This window comes from Vipera ursinii (genome assembly GCF_947247035.1).
Source record: "Vipera ursinii genome assembly, chromosome: 4".
Taxonomy (NCBI): domain Eukaryota; kingdom Metazoa; phylum Chordata; class Lepidosauria; order Squamata; family Viperidae; genus Vipera; species Vipera ursinii.
In genome coordinates this window covers 65,068,208-65,087,978 of record NC_139514.1, presented here as the reverse complement: position 1 = coordinate 65,087,978, position 19,771 = coordinate 65,068,208, and the positions used below count along the sequence as shown (strand labels likewise).

At 38.5% G+C, this 19,771-nt stretch overlaps 1 protein-coding gene across 1 annotated transcript in view; it reads left to right on the top strand.

Annotated features, from left to right (window-relative positions):
• Positions 1–19,771, top strand: part of PTCHD1 (patched domain containing 1) — a 56,267-nt gene that overhangs the window by 12,210 nt on the left and 24,286 nt on the right. Inside the window, exon 2 of the mRNA XM_083361908.1 lies at positions 14,635–15,295. Coding sequence (XP_083218034.1) covers positions 14,635–15,295 — 661 coding nt within the window. The remainder of the gene's footprint in view (positions 1–14,634; positions 15,296–19,771) is intronic.

The window sequence follows — 19,771 nt, the reverse complement described above, 5'->3', positions numbered from 1 at the left end:
CAACCTTCCTAAATAGGATTTAACCCTTTTCAATATTATAAATTAGAAATGTATAGAACACTATAAATCAATCTGCTTTACAGCCTTAGATTCTTTACAGTGTATCAAGAAGCATTCTGCCCTGGTATATCCTTTCCATATTCTGTAATTTCCCCAATATAGACAGTTATTATATAAACATAATTTAAAGGGAAATTTATGTAATGGAGAATGGAAACAATATAATGTGCAGTGAAGTAAGAGTCTTTTGCTAGCCAGGGCCTATTATTATAGTCCTACTCTTGTCGTTCATTTCTCAGGGGTCATTGTTCCATTCCCAAGACTGACATTCAGTATTGGGAGTATCATCCAAATCTTAACCTGCCCAGGTACTTTCTAAGGACCATCATTCCAGTATCGGGCCTACCATCATCATTTCAGGTCTAGGTCTATTGATTTCTCAGCAGCCATGGGATAAGGGAATGGACTGACAAAGTCAGAAGCCCATACACTAGGAAAATGAAATAGCTAATGAAGGATTAGAAGGATAAACAGCACACTTTAAAACCAGATAAATCTCAATTATTATACCGTATCCATTAGTTACATTAGTATTACTTTACCACATCCTTAGTAATTTTATTTTAAACACAATTATTTTGTATTCGCTATTGTGCTTAATTTGCTTTTGTATTTAAGAAATCCCTTAGTATCATTTTCTTACTAACACCAAAAGGCTAAAATATTATTACAGGTGAAACTCGAAAAATTAGAATATCGTGCAAATGTTCATTTATATCAGTAATGCAACTTAAAGGGGGAAACTAATATATGAGATAGACTCATTACATGTAAAGCAAGATAGTTCAAGCCGTGATTTGTCATAATTGTGATAATTATGGCTTACAGCTCATGAAAACCCCAAATCCACAATCTCAGAAAATTAGAATATTACATGCAATCAATAAAACAAGGAGTGTACATAGAACAATATCGGACCTCTGAAAAGTATGAGCATGCATATGTACTCAGTACTTGGTTTGGGCCCCTTTTGTAGCAATTACTGCCTCAATGCGGCGTGGCATGGAAGCTATCAGCCTGTGGCACTGCTGAGGTGTTATGGAAGACCAGGATGCTTCAATAGCGGCCTTCAGCTCTTCTGCATTGTTCGGTCTCATGTCTCTCATTTTTCTCTTGGCAAAGCCCCATAGATTCTCTATGGGGTTCAGGTCAGGCGAGTTTGCTGGCCAATCAAGCACAGTAATCCCACGGTCATTGAACCAGGTTTTGGTGCTTTTGGCAGTGTGGGCAGGTGCCAGGTCCTGCTGGAAAATGAAGTCAGCATCCCCATAAAGCTCATCTGCAGAAGGAAGCGTGAAGTGCTCCAAAATCTCCTGGTAGACAGCTGCGTTGACCCTGGACTTAATGAAGCACATTGGACAAACACCAGCAGATGACATGGCTCCCCAAATCAACACAGACTGTCGAAACTTCACACTGGACTTCAAGCATCTTGCAGTGTGTGCCTCTCCATTCTTCCTGCAGACTCTGAGTCCTTGGTTTCCAAATGAGATGCAAAAGTTGCTCTCGTCAGAAAAGAGGACTTTGGACCACTGAGCAACAGACCAGCTCTGTTTTTCTTTAGCCCAGGTAAGACGCTTCTGACGTTGTTTGTTGTTCAGGAGCGGCTTGACAAGAGGAATACGACATTTGAAGCCCATGTCCAGGATCCGTCTGTGTATGGTGGCTCTTGATGCACTGACCTCAGCCTCAGTCCACTCCTTGTGAAAATCCCCAACACTTTTGAATGGCCTTTTCCTGACAATCCTCTCCAGGCTGCGGTCATCCCTGCTGCTTGTGCCCCTTTTTCTTCCACACTTTTCCCTTCCACATAACTTTCTATTAATGTGCTTTGATACAGGACTTTGGGAACATCCAACTTCGTTTGCAATTACCTTTTGAGGCTTTCCCTCCTTATGGAGGGTGTCAGTGATGGTTTTCTGCACAACTGTCAGGTCAGCAGTCTTCCCCATGATTGTGATTCCTACTGAACCAGAGTGAGAGACCATTTAAAGGCTCAGGAACCCTTTGCAGGTGTTATGGCTTAATTAACTGATTAGAGTGGGACACTTTGAGCCTAGAATATTGCACCTTTACACAATTTTCTAATTTTCTGAGATTGTGGATTTGGGGTTTTCATAAGCTGTAAGCCATAATCATCACAATTATGACAAATCACGGCTTGAACTATCTTGCTTTGCATGTAATGAGTCTATCTCATATATTAGTTTCCCCTTTTAAGTTGCATTACTGAAATAAATGAACTTTTGCACGATATTCTAATTTTTCGAGTTTCACCTGTATAATGTTTTCCATTGCTACAGAGAATACAGTTGAATTGGTCCAGGCCCTGTTTATCTCCCACTGGCCCATCTGTTTACCTCACAATTTGCAATGGAACATTTCTTAATTAACTGATCATTCTGGAAAGGCATTGCTGGCTATATCCAGGCTGACCATTTAAAAGGGAAAAGTCCTCTGCATTTGGTTCAAAGATGATAACACGTAACAAATATCTTTAAAATTTTATTTATTTGTGGGGCAAATAAACAACCGAGTTTGAACAATACACAACTCCCCAGTATGTAATTGAGATTAAAAGATAAATCAGATTAAAAGCAGCACCATATGCTATAATTATAGAAAACTGGAGCCAAGACAGTAAATCATTCAGAAAAATAGTCATCACAATGCAGCCTCCCTCCCCAACCTACTGAAAGCACCAGGCTTTCAACAATTTTCTTAGGGCCAAATGGGGGCTGGTCACATGTCAGAGGAATGCTATTCCAGTTGAAGGGAAAGTAGTACTTCAAAGGGCATGCCTGCATGGCCCCTGAAGATGGTAGTCTATAATCAAGTGGCACATAGACAGTGTGCCTGTTAACCCTTTTGGGCAAGAAGATGTCACTCAGAGAAGATCGGCCATAGATACTTGATAGTCCATAGCGAAGGTAGTCTGTAGATACTGAACTTTAATTAGCTTTAGAGATGGCAACCAGCACCTTGCATTGCACCCAGTAGCCAACAGGCAACCAACGCAGCTCTTGAAGTGAAAATCATGATTGTCTTAAGCTACAGTTATAACTACTTTAGCCATTGTAGACCAGCTGTGGCTTCCAAGTGCTTTTCAGTTACAACCCACAAACCGCACGTTGCAGTAATCCAAATGAGAATGATTGTACCATATACAGTACAGTTTACTTCTTTTTAACAGTGAAGTGAAAAACCAGCATTTAGATAAGAATGAAAGGAGGAGCCTCATAGAAATAACTTCATCCACATCAGGAAGTCTGAGAAATAAAAGTTTGTGAACGGAGAAGATTGAATACTTACTTATGTTCTTTTCCATATAGGGGCGTCAGCACTTATTGCCAAGGCTTATATTTTTCAGGAATTCTGTCCTGGGGTTACAGATCAGGTATTTTAATCTGTCTAGCCTTCAAATTATCCATAATGTTCATGGCACAAGGTGCTATCATTCATTTAAACAATGCAAAACCCAGTCAGATAAGCCTGGCAGGGCCACTGATATGTGCGGGTAGAACTACTGTTTTCCAGGACCTCTTTGAAAAACAGATGTTTGAAAAGACTGGAAAAGCATGAACTGAAGGATGGGGTGGGAAATACCTGTGGCAATGGGAAAATGAGAAAACTGAAGCATTGACATAAGAGCTCCCTTGTGAAAGAAAATAAAGCTTTTATAGATTTCTATCAAGTTACTATTAACACAACTCAGTGATTTCATGGGAGGTATATTTCTCTTGCAAGTCCTCCCCACTCCCTCCCTCATTACCGATACTTGGTGGCATTTCAGCCAACCCACCTCCACTCTTTTTTAGATCAGGGATAAAGAGGATTAAGAAGAAATATCTATTGGGAGCAAACTTGTACAGCATCTTGGCAGACCATATTCAGGTATCAGACTTAATTTCTTCTGCTCGTAGAAGAAAAAGAATGAAATAAGGAAGTATATTATACTTCAGTAATTGGACTTATAAATGCACTAACTTCCTTATAGCAAATAATCTCATCTATACAAGCTTACATAGATATGGTGTGTATGTGAAGGAGAGAATAGGCATATTTGATTTTGATAGTAATGGAGGCATGCTTCAGCAAGTTGGCAGCATTTTTTAAAGAACAAACAAATTTTATTATTTAGTTTCATTTAGCTCACTTAGTGACTGTTCAAAGTTACAATGGCACTGAAAAAAGTAATTTATGACCTTTTTTCACATTTACAACCATTGCAGCATCCCTATGGTCATATTATCAAAATTCGAATACTTAGCATCTGACTCATATTTATGACGGTTGCACTGTCCCAGGATCATGTAATCACCTTTTGCAACTCTGACAAGCAAAGTCAGTGGGGAAGCCAAATTCATTTAAGAACCATGTTGCTAAGTTAACAACTGCAATGATTCACTTAACAACTGTGGCAAGAAAGGTCATAAAATGGGGCAAAACTCATTTAACAAATGTCTAACTCAGCAATATAAATTTTGGGCTCAAGTCAAGGACTACCTGTACTTGGCATGCTTTGACATTACCCACTCTTGCTTTCTTTTCTACCCGGCTTACCACACTCAGTAACACCCAGTAGACATAATTCCTCTCTTTATAACATTTTGTAATGCTCCCAGCTTATCCAGTTTCAGAAATACCATGAAAAAATAAAAAAGTGGACCAGGTGGAACTTGTTATGGTTGTTACAACTGCAGGCAGATAAATCTGCCAGAAGCCAATAAAAAGGAAGCCTTAGAAATCTTAAAAGGCTGGGCTCAGCCTTTGGATCAACAGTCTTAACGGCAGCCTAAAAAGAGAGTACGAAGGGAATGATGTTAAGGGAAGAAGTCCCACACTGTGATTATTAGTGCAAATGGATTGGACTTGGCAGTGTTGGCCTTGAGAATTGCAGGAGTCCTTTATAGCCATGGGATCTCTGTGTTGAAATATTCTTTTCGATGACTGTTAAAATGAACTTGTCAACACAGTGGAGCTTGTAAAAAATGACATTTTGTTTTTGCTTACATATATAATATATTAATCTGTGTCAATCAATTATGCTAGAGTGCACCTGCAATTGTTACTACTCACTTAAGTCAAGAATGTTGTAAATGAAAGATTTTTTTTTTCAAAAAAAATAAAACTTTATTTTAATACAAGTTCAAATATTCGGTATCTGACCCAGGATGATATTATCTAACATTAAATTTCTGCCTACACAACTGGAATCTAGATAGTTTCTTTCATTAGCATTTGCAAAGTGAATCAGACACACAAATGCATTGACTATTTGTTACTTGCACTGGTAGTGCTGAACTTCCAATCATAATTGGTACTGGAACTTCTCTTGCTAAGTGATACAATCATTAAGTGAATTGTGTCTGATTTTGCAACCTTTATTGCTGCAGTCATTAAACAGATCTGGTTTCCCCCATTGATTTTGCTTGTCAGAAACCCCTGGGAAGATCATAAATGACAATTAGATGATCCCAGGATGCTACAGGTATCATAAATACATGCTAGTTGTTTAGTGCCCAAATTTTGATCACATGACCGTGGGAATGCTGTGATAGTTGTAAGTGTAAGAACTGATTGTAAGTCACTTTTTTCAACACCATCATAACTATGAATGCTCATCAAATAAATGGTTATAAGTTGAGGACTACCTGAAAACCAAACCAAAATCTTGAATCTACTTCAACTTGTGATTGATTGCAATCCTCTGCAGTATGAGAAGCACTATATTTTTGCATCTTGTTCTAATTACCCAGTGTCTACATGTATCATACATGTTAGTTGTTAAGTGCCCAAATTTTGATCACATGCCATACGGATGCTGTGAGAGTTGTAGGTGTAAAGCTTACTAATGGAATCTTGTTTTTCCTTCATTTTTAAGGAGTGTTTGCTTTTTAGAAAAGTTTCTTTAAAATACAGTGAAAGAATTACAATGGGTGCACTTAGTGGATGGAAAAGCTCTAAGAAACGTCTGCCACAAGAAACACACACATTTTATTTAGAGGTATAGGTGCAAGTGTAAATGGCATCCCATAATACACCGTTAAACTCAGATCTGACTAGAGGTAGGTTCTCATATTGGGACCAAGAACTCAGTTGTTGAACAAAGTGGTTGTCATGTGACTGCTTTGCTCAGTGACCGCAATCCCAATCCTCCCAGTTGCAGTCATTAACCTGGGTCATGAAAGAGCTGCCTGCTGAGTTCAGCTGCTCTCCATGGGTGGACATCCTCCAAAGTGCCGCAGGAACAAACCTGGGATCTTTGAATCTGAGCTCAGTTTCTCCACTAGAGGAGTTTGTCTCCCCTCCATGTGTGGAGGAGAATTTCTGTGAAGAACTGTGGAAACAGAGCTCATGTCTTTGGGATTTGTTCTTCATTTTTCCAGCCCTTTAGAGGAGTTCCTCCTACCACCCCCCCCCCAGCAAGTAGTACTTTTGTTCAAAAAAAGAGCTGCCTGCGGGAGGGGAATCTCGATCCTGTGGCAGGCAGCAACTTGTAACTTCCCCGTCAGTTTCCTTACTGACTTTCTGGGGAAGCTGCAGAGAACATTGCAAATGATCACGTGATTGTGGGGTGCTTGGCAACTAGCAGTAAATGCAAACAGGATGCCAAGCACCCAGATCCTGGTGAGTGGTATCCTGCTCTTCAACAGCCAGAACTGCTTTAACCCTTTTTAAGATCATTGTAACTTTGAACAGTCATTAAACTGGTCATTAAAGGTAAAGGTTCCCCCACACATGCGTGCTAGTCGTTTCCGACTCTAGGGGCCGGTGCTCATCTCCGTTTCAAAGCCGAAGAGCCAGCGCTTGTCCGAGGACGTCTCCGTGGTCATGTGGCCGGCATGACTAGATGCCAAAGGCGCACGGAACGCTGTTACCTTCCCACCGTAGTGGTCCCTATTTTTCTACTTGCATTTTTACATGCTTTCGAACTGCTAGGTTGGCAGAAGCTGGGACGAGTAACAGGCGCTCACTCTATTACGCGGCACTCGGGATTCGACCCGCCAAACTGCCGACCTTCTGATCGACAAGCTCAGCGTCCTAACCCACTGAGCCACCGCGTCCCAAACTGGTCATTAGTCAAGAACTAAGAGATCTTTTATTTTTTTCATTATTTTTTATATTATACAAATATAGAATTGTAGGCTTACGTTAATAGCTATACTTTGTTCAAAAAAATAGATGTGGCTTCCGTATAGGATATACGCTACTACAATTTATTGAACTGTAAAAAAAATAGTTTCCTTTAAATGACTGGAGTTAAAATCATTCATTCTGTTTCCATACATCCCCCCAAACTTAGTCTTAAAATTATGAAATTGGAATGGGACCTATTTTATTAATTCTTTAAATACTAATGTAAGTTTTTGTGACTGAATTGAGGCATTTGTCTAGATGAAATCATATTTAATATTAAGAGAAAATAATATAATGGAATTCTTGGGCTGTCTGCTGAAATAATAATTTATCTGGCTATATTTTTATCTATATTTTACAAACCACAACATACTATAAAATAAGCTATTTTTCAAATATTACTAATTAGTAATATTAGTTATGACAAGATAACTATCAAAACAACAAAATAATAACATAATGATTAGCAATGCAGTCACCTGGGGAGTTAAGATGCAGAGAAGTTTGAGAACAATTGGTTCTTTTTTTCTTTTTTTCCATTGCCTTATTAATTTGATGCTACTTTCCACTTGTATAGCAGTCTGAGTTTAAAATTAAAGCCTCTCTTTGCTTAGGTCAGGGGTAGGCAACCTCGGCTCTTTTCTGACTCATGGACTCATGGTTGCCTACCCCTGGCTTAGGTGATTAAAATAGAACTGCAAGCATTACATCTCTGTATCTTATTTATTCATTTTTTTCTACCTTACCTAGATGTTCCTTTGAATCAATAATAGTGTGTGAATGATAGGCCTGCAACTGTAAATGCATGTAATCTCTAGGTTTTCAGTTGCCCACTACTGGACAATGCCATGTTTACTCTTCAACAAGAGAAAAATTGTTTGTTAAAAATAGAAAAGGATTACCCTACTAGTTGTAGCAATTACCTCATCCCAAGACAGTATTTTCAATGTAAACATACCTTCTGTTGTTTTGTCTCCTAAATAATTAACAAAAAGTTGTTCATGATTTTAAGTAGGAAAAACAATCTTGGTTTAATCTGGGAACAAGGTGGAAAAGTTCTGGACATCCTGATAACTAGTAATACGAGAGTCTTCACTGCTGCAGTGCATTTAGTGAAAATGCAGGGTTCTTGGCTCTGAAGTTATTTATACTGTGCAAGCTCTTAAATTATGAACAATGACTAAGCAGGGCAGGCTGCTTTTTTCCCCTGTACTATTACAGTTACAAATTTCTCATGCAGATTAGATTACCCACTATTTAATCTATTCTCTCCAGATTTTTTTAAAAAAATAACTTTTGATTCATCATGATTATTCAATTTAATAAAATGTATCAATCAAATTAACATGCTTTTTCAAGTTAATCTACTTTTCTGCATCCTTTTTCAAATCTTACATTCATATTTAAGAATTCTCACTTGATTAGGCCTACCTTAAAATTGTTCTAATGAAGCATCTTTTACTGTTATTAAGTCTAAAAATTTCCTAGGGAATTATTTTAATGTACTGTGCCCAAATGAATTAACATTTAATATACTAATTCACATTTATAATATTTTCATGTTTTATCTCAAAAAATAGATGAAAGTATTACAATGAATTCCTTGAAAAATTAATTACTGAAACCAAAATAATGAAAATTAAGTAAGTATTACAGATGTGCACAATGCCAAGAAATTAAGGGGATACAAAAATAGCTATGTGAGTTTCAAATAATTTTTGGACATTTGTAGTGATAGCAAGGTCTTTGGCCACTGCTAGCAATAAGGATTCTACATATTTCTCATGAAACAGTCTTTCATACAACTGCAAATAATATACAGAGAAATACTGTAATTTATTGGCATGGGTAGAGTTTTGACATATCTATTTTTCAATGGGATCGTTTGAGAATGTGTCCAGCTCAAATCTAGCTGCTCAAAGGAGAAAAGGATGGAAAGGAAAAGACAAATTTGGACATGATCCTGTTTCTCTGCTCAGATGTTTGGTTTCCTTTCTTTGTTCCTCAGTTGTGACATGATTCTTCTGGGAGTATACACAGAAAGAAAAGTCACCCAAGCCAGGGGTAGGGAGTGAAAGGCTTCAGTAAGGCTACTGATAGTGAAAAAGGTACAGCAGAAGTGAAAATGTCCAAATTTGCTTCCTTCCAGACCATCTGATTTAGTCAAAGGAAGAACAAAGATCCTGAAGGACTGATCAGATGGTATAGGAGATATTTTTGGTGTTTAATACCCATAGGCTGACTTGTTCAGTATTGTTGACAGAGGAACCAGTGCAATAACAAATAGTGGTGATTAGAATAATTATTGTGGTTGGTTGCATAGTTAGCCAGATGTTTAAACTGGATTTAGCATTTTTATCCACCTATCGTCCTTCCCAAGGACTTCAGATCAGCATATGTTGGTGTTTGATGCTGTTAAAGATATTGTTGCAGGATGTGAGCTGTTACAAGTAAATCTGCCTGTTGCAACTGACTTGCAGTGATTTTGTCGATGCCAGTGGTGTTCAAGTGGTGCCCCAGTTGTTTTGAGATTGTGACCAAGGCGGCTATTACTATTGGTACTACCTTTGCTTGCTTTTGCCACAGTCGTTCGATTTCTTTTAATTATGGTTCATCACACAGCCAAATGTTCAGAATGGATCTGGCATTTTTGTCCACTTATCAAGTCCTTCCCAGGGACCTGGAATAGGTAGATGTGAATGTTTGATGATGTTGCAGATATCATAAACTGTTCCAAGTAAAGCTGCCTTTTGCAATTGACTGATAGTGAATTTGTCAATACTGATGATGTTCAAGTGGTGCCCCAGTTGTTTTGAGATTGTGCCCAAGACACCTATTACTGTTGGTACTAACCTTGCTTTCTTTTGCAGCAGTCATTTGATTTCTATTTGCAACTCTTGTGTTTTGTTATCTTTTCCAGTCCTTTCTGTTCTATTCTGTACTGCCATGTCCACTTTCCAGACTTTTTTGTTTTTCTTATCGCCAATTGTTAAGTTTGGGGTGTTATGTGGCAGGTACCTGTCTATTTGAATTCTAAAATTCCAGAGCACTTTTAACGTCTTCATTTTCTATGACTTTCTCTATTTCCCCATCAGTTCTAACTTGCAGGCAAATAGTATTTTTTGCGGATTTTGCAGTGCATCTTTCTAATTTTTCATGCTATTGCTGTGAATAGATTAAACTTCCTCTTGTTTTTTTATTGGATATTCTTAACAATATTATGATATTCTTAACATTTTGATTATATATTTATTTATTTATTTGTTTGTTTGTTTGTTTTTATATACCGCCCTTCTCCCGAGGGACTCGGGGCGGTGTACAGAGCAAGGTAGGTATACAATTAAACAATAGTAAAAACAAATGAAACCCCAAGAGCTATCAGGCCAGGCCGGACTGCTGAAACAAGTAAGTTTTTAAGTCGCGCCCTCTCTGTGGGAGTGCACAGGATGGAGGGGTGTTGACGTTGGCAGAAGGTGCTCCCGTAGGTAATCCGGACCCATGCCATGTAGGGCTTTGTATGTCATCATTAGCACCTTGAATTTCACTCGGAAGGCAACCGGAAGCCAGTGCAGCTCACGGAGGAGAGGTGTGATATGGGAGTATCAGGAGGCCCCCAAAAGTGTTCGTGCAGCTGCACTCTGCACCAGTTGAAGCTTCCAAGTGGCTCTCAAGGGCAGCCCCATGTAGAGAGCGTTACAGTAGTCAAGGCGAGAGGTCACAAGTGCATATATGGTGGATATTTTATGGTTGATTGTAATGGTTAACTACTGAGAGTTAATTTTTTATTTATTTATAATTTAGATTACAAAAGCTGCTCTACTTAGCATAGTCTTTGGGAAGCTTTATTGATGAAAGGGAGATATCGTATCTGAGATACTCTGTAACTTTTCAAATATACAAAAATAAACTTCCAACAACAAATGAATTACTATAAAATATTATGCTTTGTATATGATTTATGGCCAAACTAAACAAAACCTTTGATCCAAGATCTAACACAACGTTCCATGATTTTGATAGGACTTACTTGGAGAACTGTATATAGAATTTGAATCCGAAAACACTGCTAGTGTTCAAAAGAAACACGTATAAGCAGTACAGTAGTTACCATTAACGAGAAAGGAAGCATGCTTTATTCGTATAGGTTTCATGTAATCATCATCTTTAAGCAAGAGTAATTAAATATATTTAATGTTGTAAGATCAGTTGAGATATAAATATTCGTTTATTTGCAAAGCTCGTTATGCTAACTGAATGAGCTTCAACATAAGCAGAAATTTGAAAATAATATTTACCATTTCTGATTTTTGCACATTAGCTTTCCACGGTTATAATGAAAAACAAAATAGAAATCATTGCTGCTGCAGTAATTAAGTCTGGAGTATCTATTTCAACAATATCCTCTGTTTATTATTTGCATAATCCAAAAATAAAAAAAGTCTATAAAACATGTTAAATATATATATTTACCCAGGGCTTTTTTTCTCATAGAACGCTCAAAACGGTGTTCCGGCACCTTTTTTTTTTTTTTGCAAAAAAAAAAAACTCCCTCTGAAAGCCTATTGCAGGGCTAGACAATCTTGGCCCTTTTTTATGACTCGTGGACTTCAACTCCCAGAAATCCTGAGCCAGCCATACTGAGGGGAAAGGGAGATGTTTCCAAGCTGAGCCATGCTGGCTCAGGAATTCTGGGAGTTGAAGTCCTTGAGTCATAAAAGAGCCTGCACTAGAGGAGGAGGACATTAAAATTATTTACAGGGTTACTTCTTTAGGAACTAAACTTTTAGAATGTAAAACAGCTAATTCAAAAAAGCCAACAGGAAAGAACCTCACATTTTTCATCTGCTTCTGTCTTTTGGAAGGTAAAATTAGATAACAAAATAATCTATTTCCTATGTTAACATCTCTGCAACAGTATAACAAAGTTTTGGATGATGGAATTATTTTTTATCTAAGGATAACTAATGATAACAGCTCTTAAATCTGTTATTTTGTTTTATTTTTGCACAAAAAATTGTATAATTTGCATTTGCATTCATTTACAAATAGAATATGTTGTTAAAATGTATTGGTGTTGAAATAATTGGTGCACACATATACCTAAAACCAGTTTATTGCATTTGGCAATTGTACTAAAAAAAATTCATTGTCAACCAATATAATTCATTTAATTTGAAATCAAGTGAAAAATTGATTTAAATTATTTTATTAAAACAAATTAATGGAAATTCTTTTATAAGAAGTTGCCTCAAACAAAATGAATTTGACATGCCTGCTCTAAATAGTTGAATGCTCCAAAATAAATTCTAGACCAGGCCTGTACATGGAGCCTACCAAGCACCCTTGGAGAGAACACAGACTTTTTTTTAAAAAAAGTAATAAAATCACCACCACTGCCCTGAAAGTCATGTTGCCTAGTGCCTCCATGGCTTACCATGACCATGAGCTCCAACACTGTAGATGCTCCTCTAGTCACCAAATCATTAATTAGCCCACCAGCATTCCTTTGCAGACCACAAAGATTTTTAATTTATCAGTGTGGGCCTTTCCCTTCTACAAGTTGCACAGACCTCTTCTAGATTTTCCTCTTGCCTTTCCTAGTTAACTCCTTGGTCTGTCATTGAGCAAGAATTGACTTTGTAGGGAAGCATATTATCATTTGATGTATATTTAACATATGTTCTACCTTTATTTACCGATTATATAATATTTATAGCAAATCCACATGGCGAGGTTTGGGGCAACTTACAATATTTTTAAAATCATAAGAATAAAACATAAAAGCAGGGCTTTTTTCTGCATCGCCTGGCCCGCACTGCCTCTGCCGCCTGCACCGCACAGCCCTGCCATATAGAGCGGGCCCCGCTGCTCCCACAGCACCAGCCATGCCAGCTCCGGCCCCAGGGGGCAGCCCGCCACCAACACCTCTCACACCCATGACTGCAGCAGTGCCGCCCTCCCCCACCCCGCCTCCTGCACCCGCCAAGATGAGAGTTCTGGCACCTTTTTTTAGAAAAACACTGTATATACCAGATGCAACGATCCATTTTCAAAATGCTTCTAGTTCTTTGTATTCACATTTGAAATCACATAGTCATATAACCAGTCTTATCTGGTTAGTACTGAGTTGGGAGACCATCAGAAACTGCAAAACCCTGGGTTGCTCTATATATGTCTGTCCAAATTCATTAAAGGGAAATCAGTAGAGATTTGGAGTAAGAGCGACCATTTCTAATAAAAAGTAGTCGCTAGCCAATCATGCTGCTCAAGACTCTAGGAAGCTTTAACTTAGTAGTTCATGTCTGCCTTAGAAACCCAACAGCTCTGTGAAATCTTTTATAGGTCATATAAGAACCATTTGGAATTATGACGACCTTGAAAAGGATGCTTTTTAGGGACCATAAAGCAGTTCCGGCCATTATGTCATTCTGCCCTCTCCCACAGTCACGTGACCCCATTTCAAACACTTGGCAACCACTTCACATTTTTTCAAATGGTTGCAGTGCTCCACAGTCACATGACTGCTATTTTCTACTTTTTTGCTGGTTTCCAGCAATAAATGCCTATTTGAGAGAAGGCATTCAAAATTATGACTGCATGATTTGCTTAACAACTGTGTGATTAAGAATTACAATAATATGATTCACTTAACAACATAATAGTCATAAAATCAGGTCCAATCACATAGGTTCCTCAACTTGCAACTGAAATTACTTCCCAATTGCAGTCATCAGTCAAGGACTAACTGTGTCTTAAACGCGATGATCCACCTTCAAAGAACTTAATGCCTCTTTGGGTTGCATATTGGTTAATCTACCATAGTAATGCAACCACTGGACCTAGTTAGTCCTTGGATGGGAGAGTATCAGGGCTGTAGACTAGACTGGAGAGTCACAAAACATCTTGGACAAATGAGTATATTGTTACCAAGAAAAATACATGGATGTGATCATGCATTAACCAGGAATCTATTTAAACTCAAAAGACAATTGTAGTTAAATGGTATGGGAACATTACTGCTTTGTTTCATTTTCTTTTAGATAAGAAAACAGTTTTGATCTGATTGCAACAAAGTTCTTTCTTTCTCCTAATAGAGAGAGAACTTCTGCACTGAAACCTGTTTGCTTTCTTAAAGGTGGGAAGAATCTATTTGGTTGTATGAAAAGACAGAGCAACAACTGATACCCATAGTGTTTCTTTTGCCAGAAGAAGTTAATTAAGTTGTGTGAAATAGTGTTGGGGAATGATAACAATACTTTAACGCATTTTTTATTTTCAAAGGTTACTTATTATTACTGCTTTGGTTATTAAATCCTGCTTGCTTGGGTAGATAAGAAAAAACATGTTCTAGTTGCCGCTGCTGTTCTGCTGCTATAATGCAAGGTTATCAGATGATAAATAAGACGTGTGATTTTTTTTTTCTCTTCCTTGTAGTTGCATTCTGCTGTGACCAGGATCCAAGTACAAAGACCTGGTTTCAATTACACATTTGCTCATATCTGCATCCTAAATAATGACAAGTCCTGCATAGTGGATGACATTGTACATGTCCTGAAGGAACTGAAGGCTGCTCGCTTGTCTAATCAAACTAATTTTGCTATCACATATCCAATCACACACTTAAAGGATGGCAGGGAAGTATACAATGGGCACCAGCTTGGTGGAGTCACTGTGCACAGCAAAGATCGGGTAAAGTCAGCCGAAGCCATTCAGCTTACCTATTACTTGCAGGCAATCAACTCCTTAAATGACATTGTAGCAGAAAAATGGGAATCCAACTTCTGTGACACAATAGAACTGTTCCAGAAATCCAACCAGAATGTCACAATGTATCCTTTCACTTCATCATCCCTTCAAAAAGACTTCCAGAAGACAAGTAGGGTATCGGAACATTACCTAACCACAAGCCTAGTCCTTGTGGTGATCTTGGCAATGCTCTGTTGTTCCATGCAAGACTGTGTCCGCAGCAAACCTTGGCTTGGCCTCCTTGGCTTGTTAACTGTGACTCTGGCCACTCTCACTGCAGCTGGAATCATTAATCTGACTGGTGGGAAATATAATTCTACCTTCCTGGGAATTCCTTTCATCATGTTAGGTAACTATATCTCATTCTGTTATTACTGTGGATTTGTCTGCAATATTTATTTGATATACTCTATTATGGCAAAGTAACAAAGACAAAAGAGGATATTGTGAAGTGCTCTAGCAAGTGCGCTAGCCCTCTCATTTTGTTTAATCATTAACAATCATTCAGATTTGGGATACCTTATTTATGCTTATTTTGCAGTCAATAAATATTCAGAAATTGCTGTTTATCAGTATCTTTGATTACTTTGCTATGGCATATTCAATATTAGTCCCTTCAAAATACAAGAAGTTTAAGGGGGGAGGGTGGATATACAAAGGCCATCCAGTCTAGCTAAGTTCAAGCAGAAGGTTTGTCTAATCCATGCCATTCTAAAAGTTCTCCAGTTCACTTTAAAACTCAAATCTGAATTAAGTTTGAAAAAGCAGAGTTCCATTCGTTGAAAGTATAGTATGAAAAGAACACAAATGCTATAGTTTTATTTTTTATAAGCAAGCTGATTGGGATGAAGCATCCCACTTTCGTGACAGATGTGGGGAGTCGTGGTTTATTTCTTTAAACATTTTTTTCTAAGTACCTCCAATTATATTGTTTTAAGGAAGACTGTAAAGTACTTTGGGTTGAGAGTTTTTCCTATGTTGCCAAAACACTTGCAATAGATTTTCTGAAGGAAAGTATATTCAAAAGGGCTTCCTAAATGCTGTAAAGTTTATTGCTGAAACATTTATTAAAAGTATAAAGGAGTAATTGTCTGCCTTTTCCATAAAATAAATCAACCATTCAACTAGGTCAGCTGTTATATATTCCTCAGAAAATACAATCTCACAAACCCTCAACTGTAGAACAGAGTATCGCAAAGGTTATCTCTCAATACCAAAGATATGCCCACCCACAGAACTCTCTGAGAAAAAAGGAATTGGTGGATTGGGGCTGTATTATGGTAGAAGCAAACATTGGAACTAGACATGTTCTTTGGAGCCCTTGGTGCTATCTAAGCTTGGTTGTTTACTGAGATATTCATGAACCAACTTGGTGACATCATCATCACACCATGGTGTTACTAATTGGGTAATGAAATGTCTACAAATAAATATCCAAACTCAGAAAGCATCAAATATGCCACAGTTGAACCCCAAGCTGCCACAGTTGAACCCCAAGCTATGTATATTCTCTTCCAGTAATTCTGATCACTGGAAACTGAAAGGTGGTCAGGTTGTTGTTGCTATATTGTTCTGAAGACTCAATAATATTCTAGATTAGTTGTGGATTAGCTGTGGATTTATTTCAGACCTGTTTGGAACATAATGTAATAAAAAATTGAAATGATGGTAGTGTCTGTGACATACTGTATGTAATAAATGAAGAAATATAAGTAATGGACTTGTGCTAATTCTACTTCAGAACTTATAGTTACATTAGTTGTGGATTTGGATATAGGTTTATTGTGACAATTTGGCAGATTATTTGTGATAGAGGTTGGAAGCTAGCATTGCATAGAGAAATTTATCAGTTATGAAGCAGGTGGGCACTCTGTAGACTGCAAGGAGACACTCAAGTGTGGAGTATATGCTGTTGCAAGTATTAGAACTTGTATTTCCCTTCTGCAGCTAAACAAGTATTTCTCCTTGTTTGTTTGACCATCTATCACCTGGCCAGTAGCAGCTGCATATACTTTAAAACCACCTACCAAATCAAGAATTGGAAAGACTGTCTCAGCTGGTTATCCAACACCAACATTTTGCCTATCCTGGTGGCAATGTGAATAGAAATTGCCACCAAGTGAACTTATAATTTCCCTATCTAGTGTTCAGTTTATTCAAGAGTGGGAGAAGAAAAAGATGAGAAGAAAGGGCTATTGTCTCTCCTCTCCCATAATGTTATCTCTTCTGGACTTGTTGCCTCTATTGTTAGTAGCAGCACCTGTTTTTTCAGGCCCAGCAAATTGCTAGTATTATACTAATCTGCCTTCTCCCCTGATATATCACTACTTTGAAATGATTTAAAATCTTACTTCTGTTGCCTAGTCTCTTGGCAGCTGATCCAAGAATGAGTCTGGATTTAACATGATCTGACATACTGACACTGAAGACAATAGCATTATAACTTGGGTGCTGGTACTCCTCTGCTGGTACTGTCAAGTTTCCGACATATGGACTTTTCAAGTGACTCTGAGGCATTGTTTACCTTAAAAGTCCTTTATTAGCCTAATACACCAGCAAATGCTTGCTCGAAGGAATCTGAAATCTCTGCCCCCTTGCACAATATATTAAAACACAATTCTCCACCTTTCTAATTTTGTCAATATTCTCCTATTAATTTAAAGAATCAGTTTCCCTTCCGTTAGAAAACCCGCCAAGCTCTTATCTTCTTTTATTTCAGATGGCCTTGAAATCCTCCTCTTCCCCCTCCCAATCTCTTAAAGCAATACAGAAGTTTAACATATGAAACGGCTACTTCTTCATCTCTTGTCAAGCAATAACATTTGATGTTAGCAGCGTTGACATCCAGCCCCCATTACAAAAAGGACTGATCCTGTAATGTAAACAAAACACAAGTTAAGAATTGGCTTTTGGTTTGTTGGGGTGTTTCTCGTAAAACCTTTCGATAAGTCTGTCAGCTTTCACATCAGTAGATTTCACCCAAATGGCTTCAGACAATGGGTATCCCTTCCGTTGTACTAGGTACTGCAATTTTCCCTTAAAGATTCTAGAGTTAAGAATATGTTTCACTTCATAATGGGTCTGGCCTGCTACTATGAGGGGTCCAGGTGCTTTTTTAGGGGGAGGTCTTAAAGTGGAGGTTCAAAAAGGTTTCAGCAAGCTACAATGGAACACCGGGTGAATTTTTCCCAAAACTCTGGGTAGTTTCAATTTTACTGTGACCGGGTTGATGATTTTCATAATGGGGAAAGGTCCCAAGAATTTCAGTCCCAATTTCTTATTGGGTAGTTTAAGACATAAGTATTTGGTCGACAAATAGATCTTTTCCCCAACTTGGAATGTTCTTTGGGGAGCTCTCTTTTTGTCAGCTTGCTTTTTGTAGGTCTCAAAAGTCTTTTTTCAGGCCACATTTGCATTTTTCCAAACTTCTTCCCAACCCTTCACCCAATGATCAAGAGTCTGGGAAGTGGAGGGTAAGTGAGGGTATTCCGGTATGGTGTTGAATTCTTTCCCTGTGGCTACACGGAAAGGAGTGTAGCTTGTGCTGCTATGTACTGAATTATTGTAAGCCAGCTCTGCAAAGTCGGTCCAGTTGGTTTGTTGGTAAGAGATGTAGCATCTAAGGTATTGTTCCACCATTTTGTTGGCGTATTCTGCAGCTCCATTAGTAGCCGGGTGAAAAGCAGTTGATAGGCCTTGAGATGATCCAATTAATTTAAGAAAGTTTCTCCAAAGTTTTGCTGTGAACTGCACCCCTCTGTCCGAAATTATTCACTTAGGGGTGCCATGTAGTTGATAGATATGTTTTAGGAACAACTTAGTCAGGTGTTGAGCTGATGGAAGTCCTTTGAAGGTGATAAAGTGAGCCTGTTTTGAAAATAGGTCTATCATAGTCCAAATGACAGTATTTCCTCTACTGTCGGGTAGGTCTACTATAAAGTCCATAGCTATTTCTTCCCATGGTTGAGAAGGTTCGGCCACCGGTTGCAGTAACCCAGGGGTCTTTCCTGGGATTCTTTTCATGGTGGCACATACAGTACAGCTCTTGACATAGTTTTCTATGTCTCATTTTAATCCCAGCCACCAAAATTGCTGGCAAGTGAGATGTAGAGTTTTTAGATATCCAAAATGTCCAGCCTGTTTGACATCATGGCTGTGTTTGAGGGCATTAAGACAAAGAGCTTCAGGCAAGTACAAATTTCCCCCCTTGTACGCCAGACCATCCCTGCATGTTAGGGATGTCTGATTGTCTTTAAACCATTGATCAGTGAGGAGTTCTCTCTTTATTTTCTTTACCCCGGGGTTATCAGGATTAGGGGTCCTGTGAGGTGTGAATTGGGCCACAGTTTGTGGTCTGAAGATAATTGCCTCGTGAACTTCTCCACGTTCACTTTTGTACTGTGGCAATCGGGAGAGCGCATCAGCTAGGAAGTTTTTTCTTCCTGGTATGTACTTTAGAGTAAAGTTAAAATGGTTGAAGTACTGTGCCCATCGTACTTGTTTTGGGGACAATTTGCAGGGAGTTTTTAGTGCCTCTAAATTTTTGTGATCTGTCCATACTTCAAAAGGCACCTTGCTCCCTTCTAAGTAGTGCCGCCAGCTTAATAGCCCCCACCTAATAGTGAAGGCCTCCTTCTCCCAGACTGTCCATCTCCTCTCGCTTTCAGTAAATTTCTTAGAGGTGTAAGCACAAGGTTGCAGGACCCCACTTTTATTCTTTTGCAGTAACACCACTCCGACTGCCACATCGCTGGCATCTGCCTGAATTACAAAGGGCTCCCCTCAGCAGGGGTGCTTTAGGACCGATTCAGCCGCAAATAGTGTT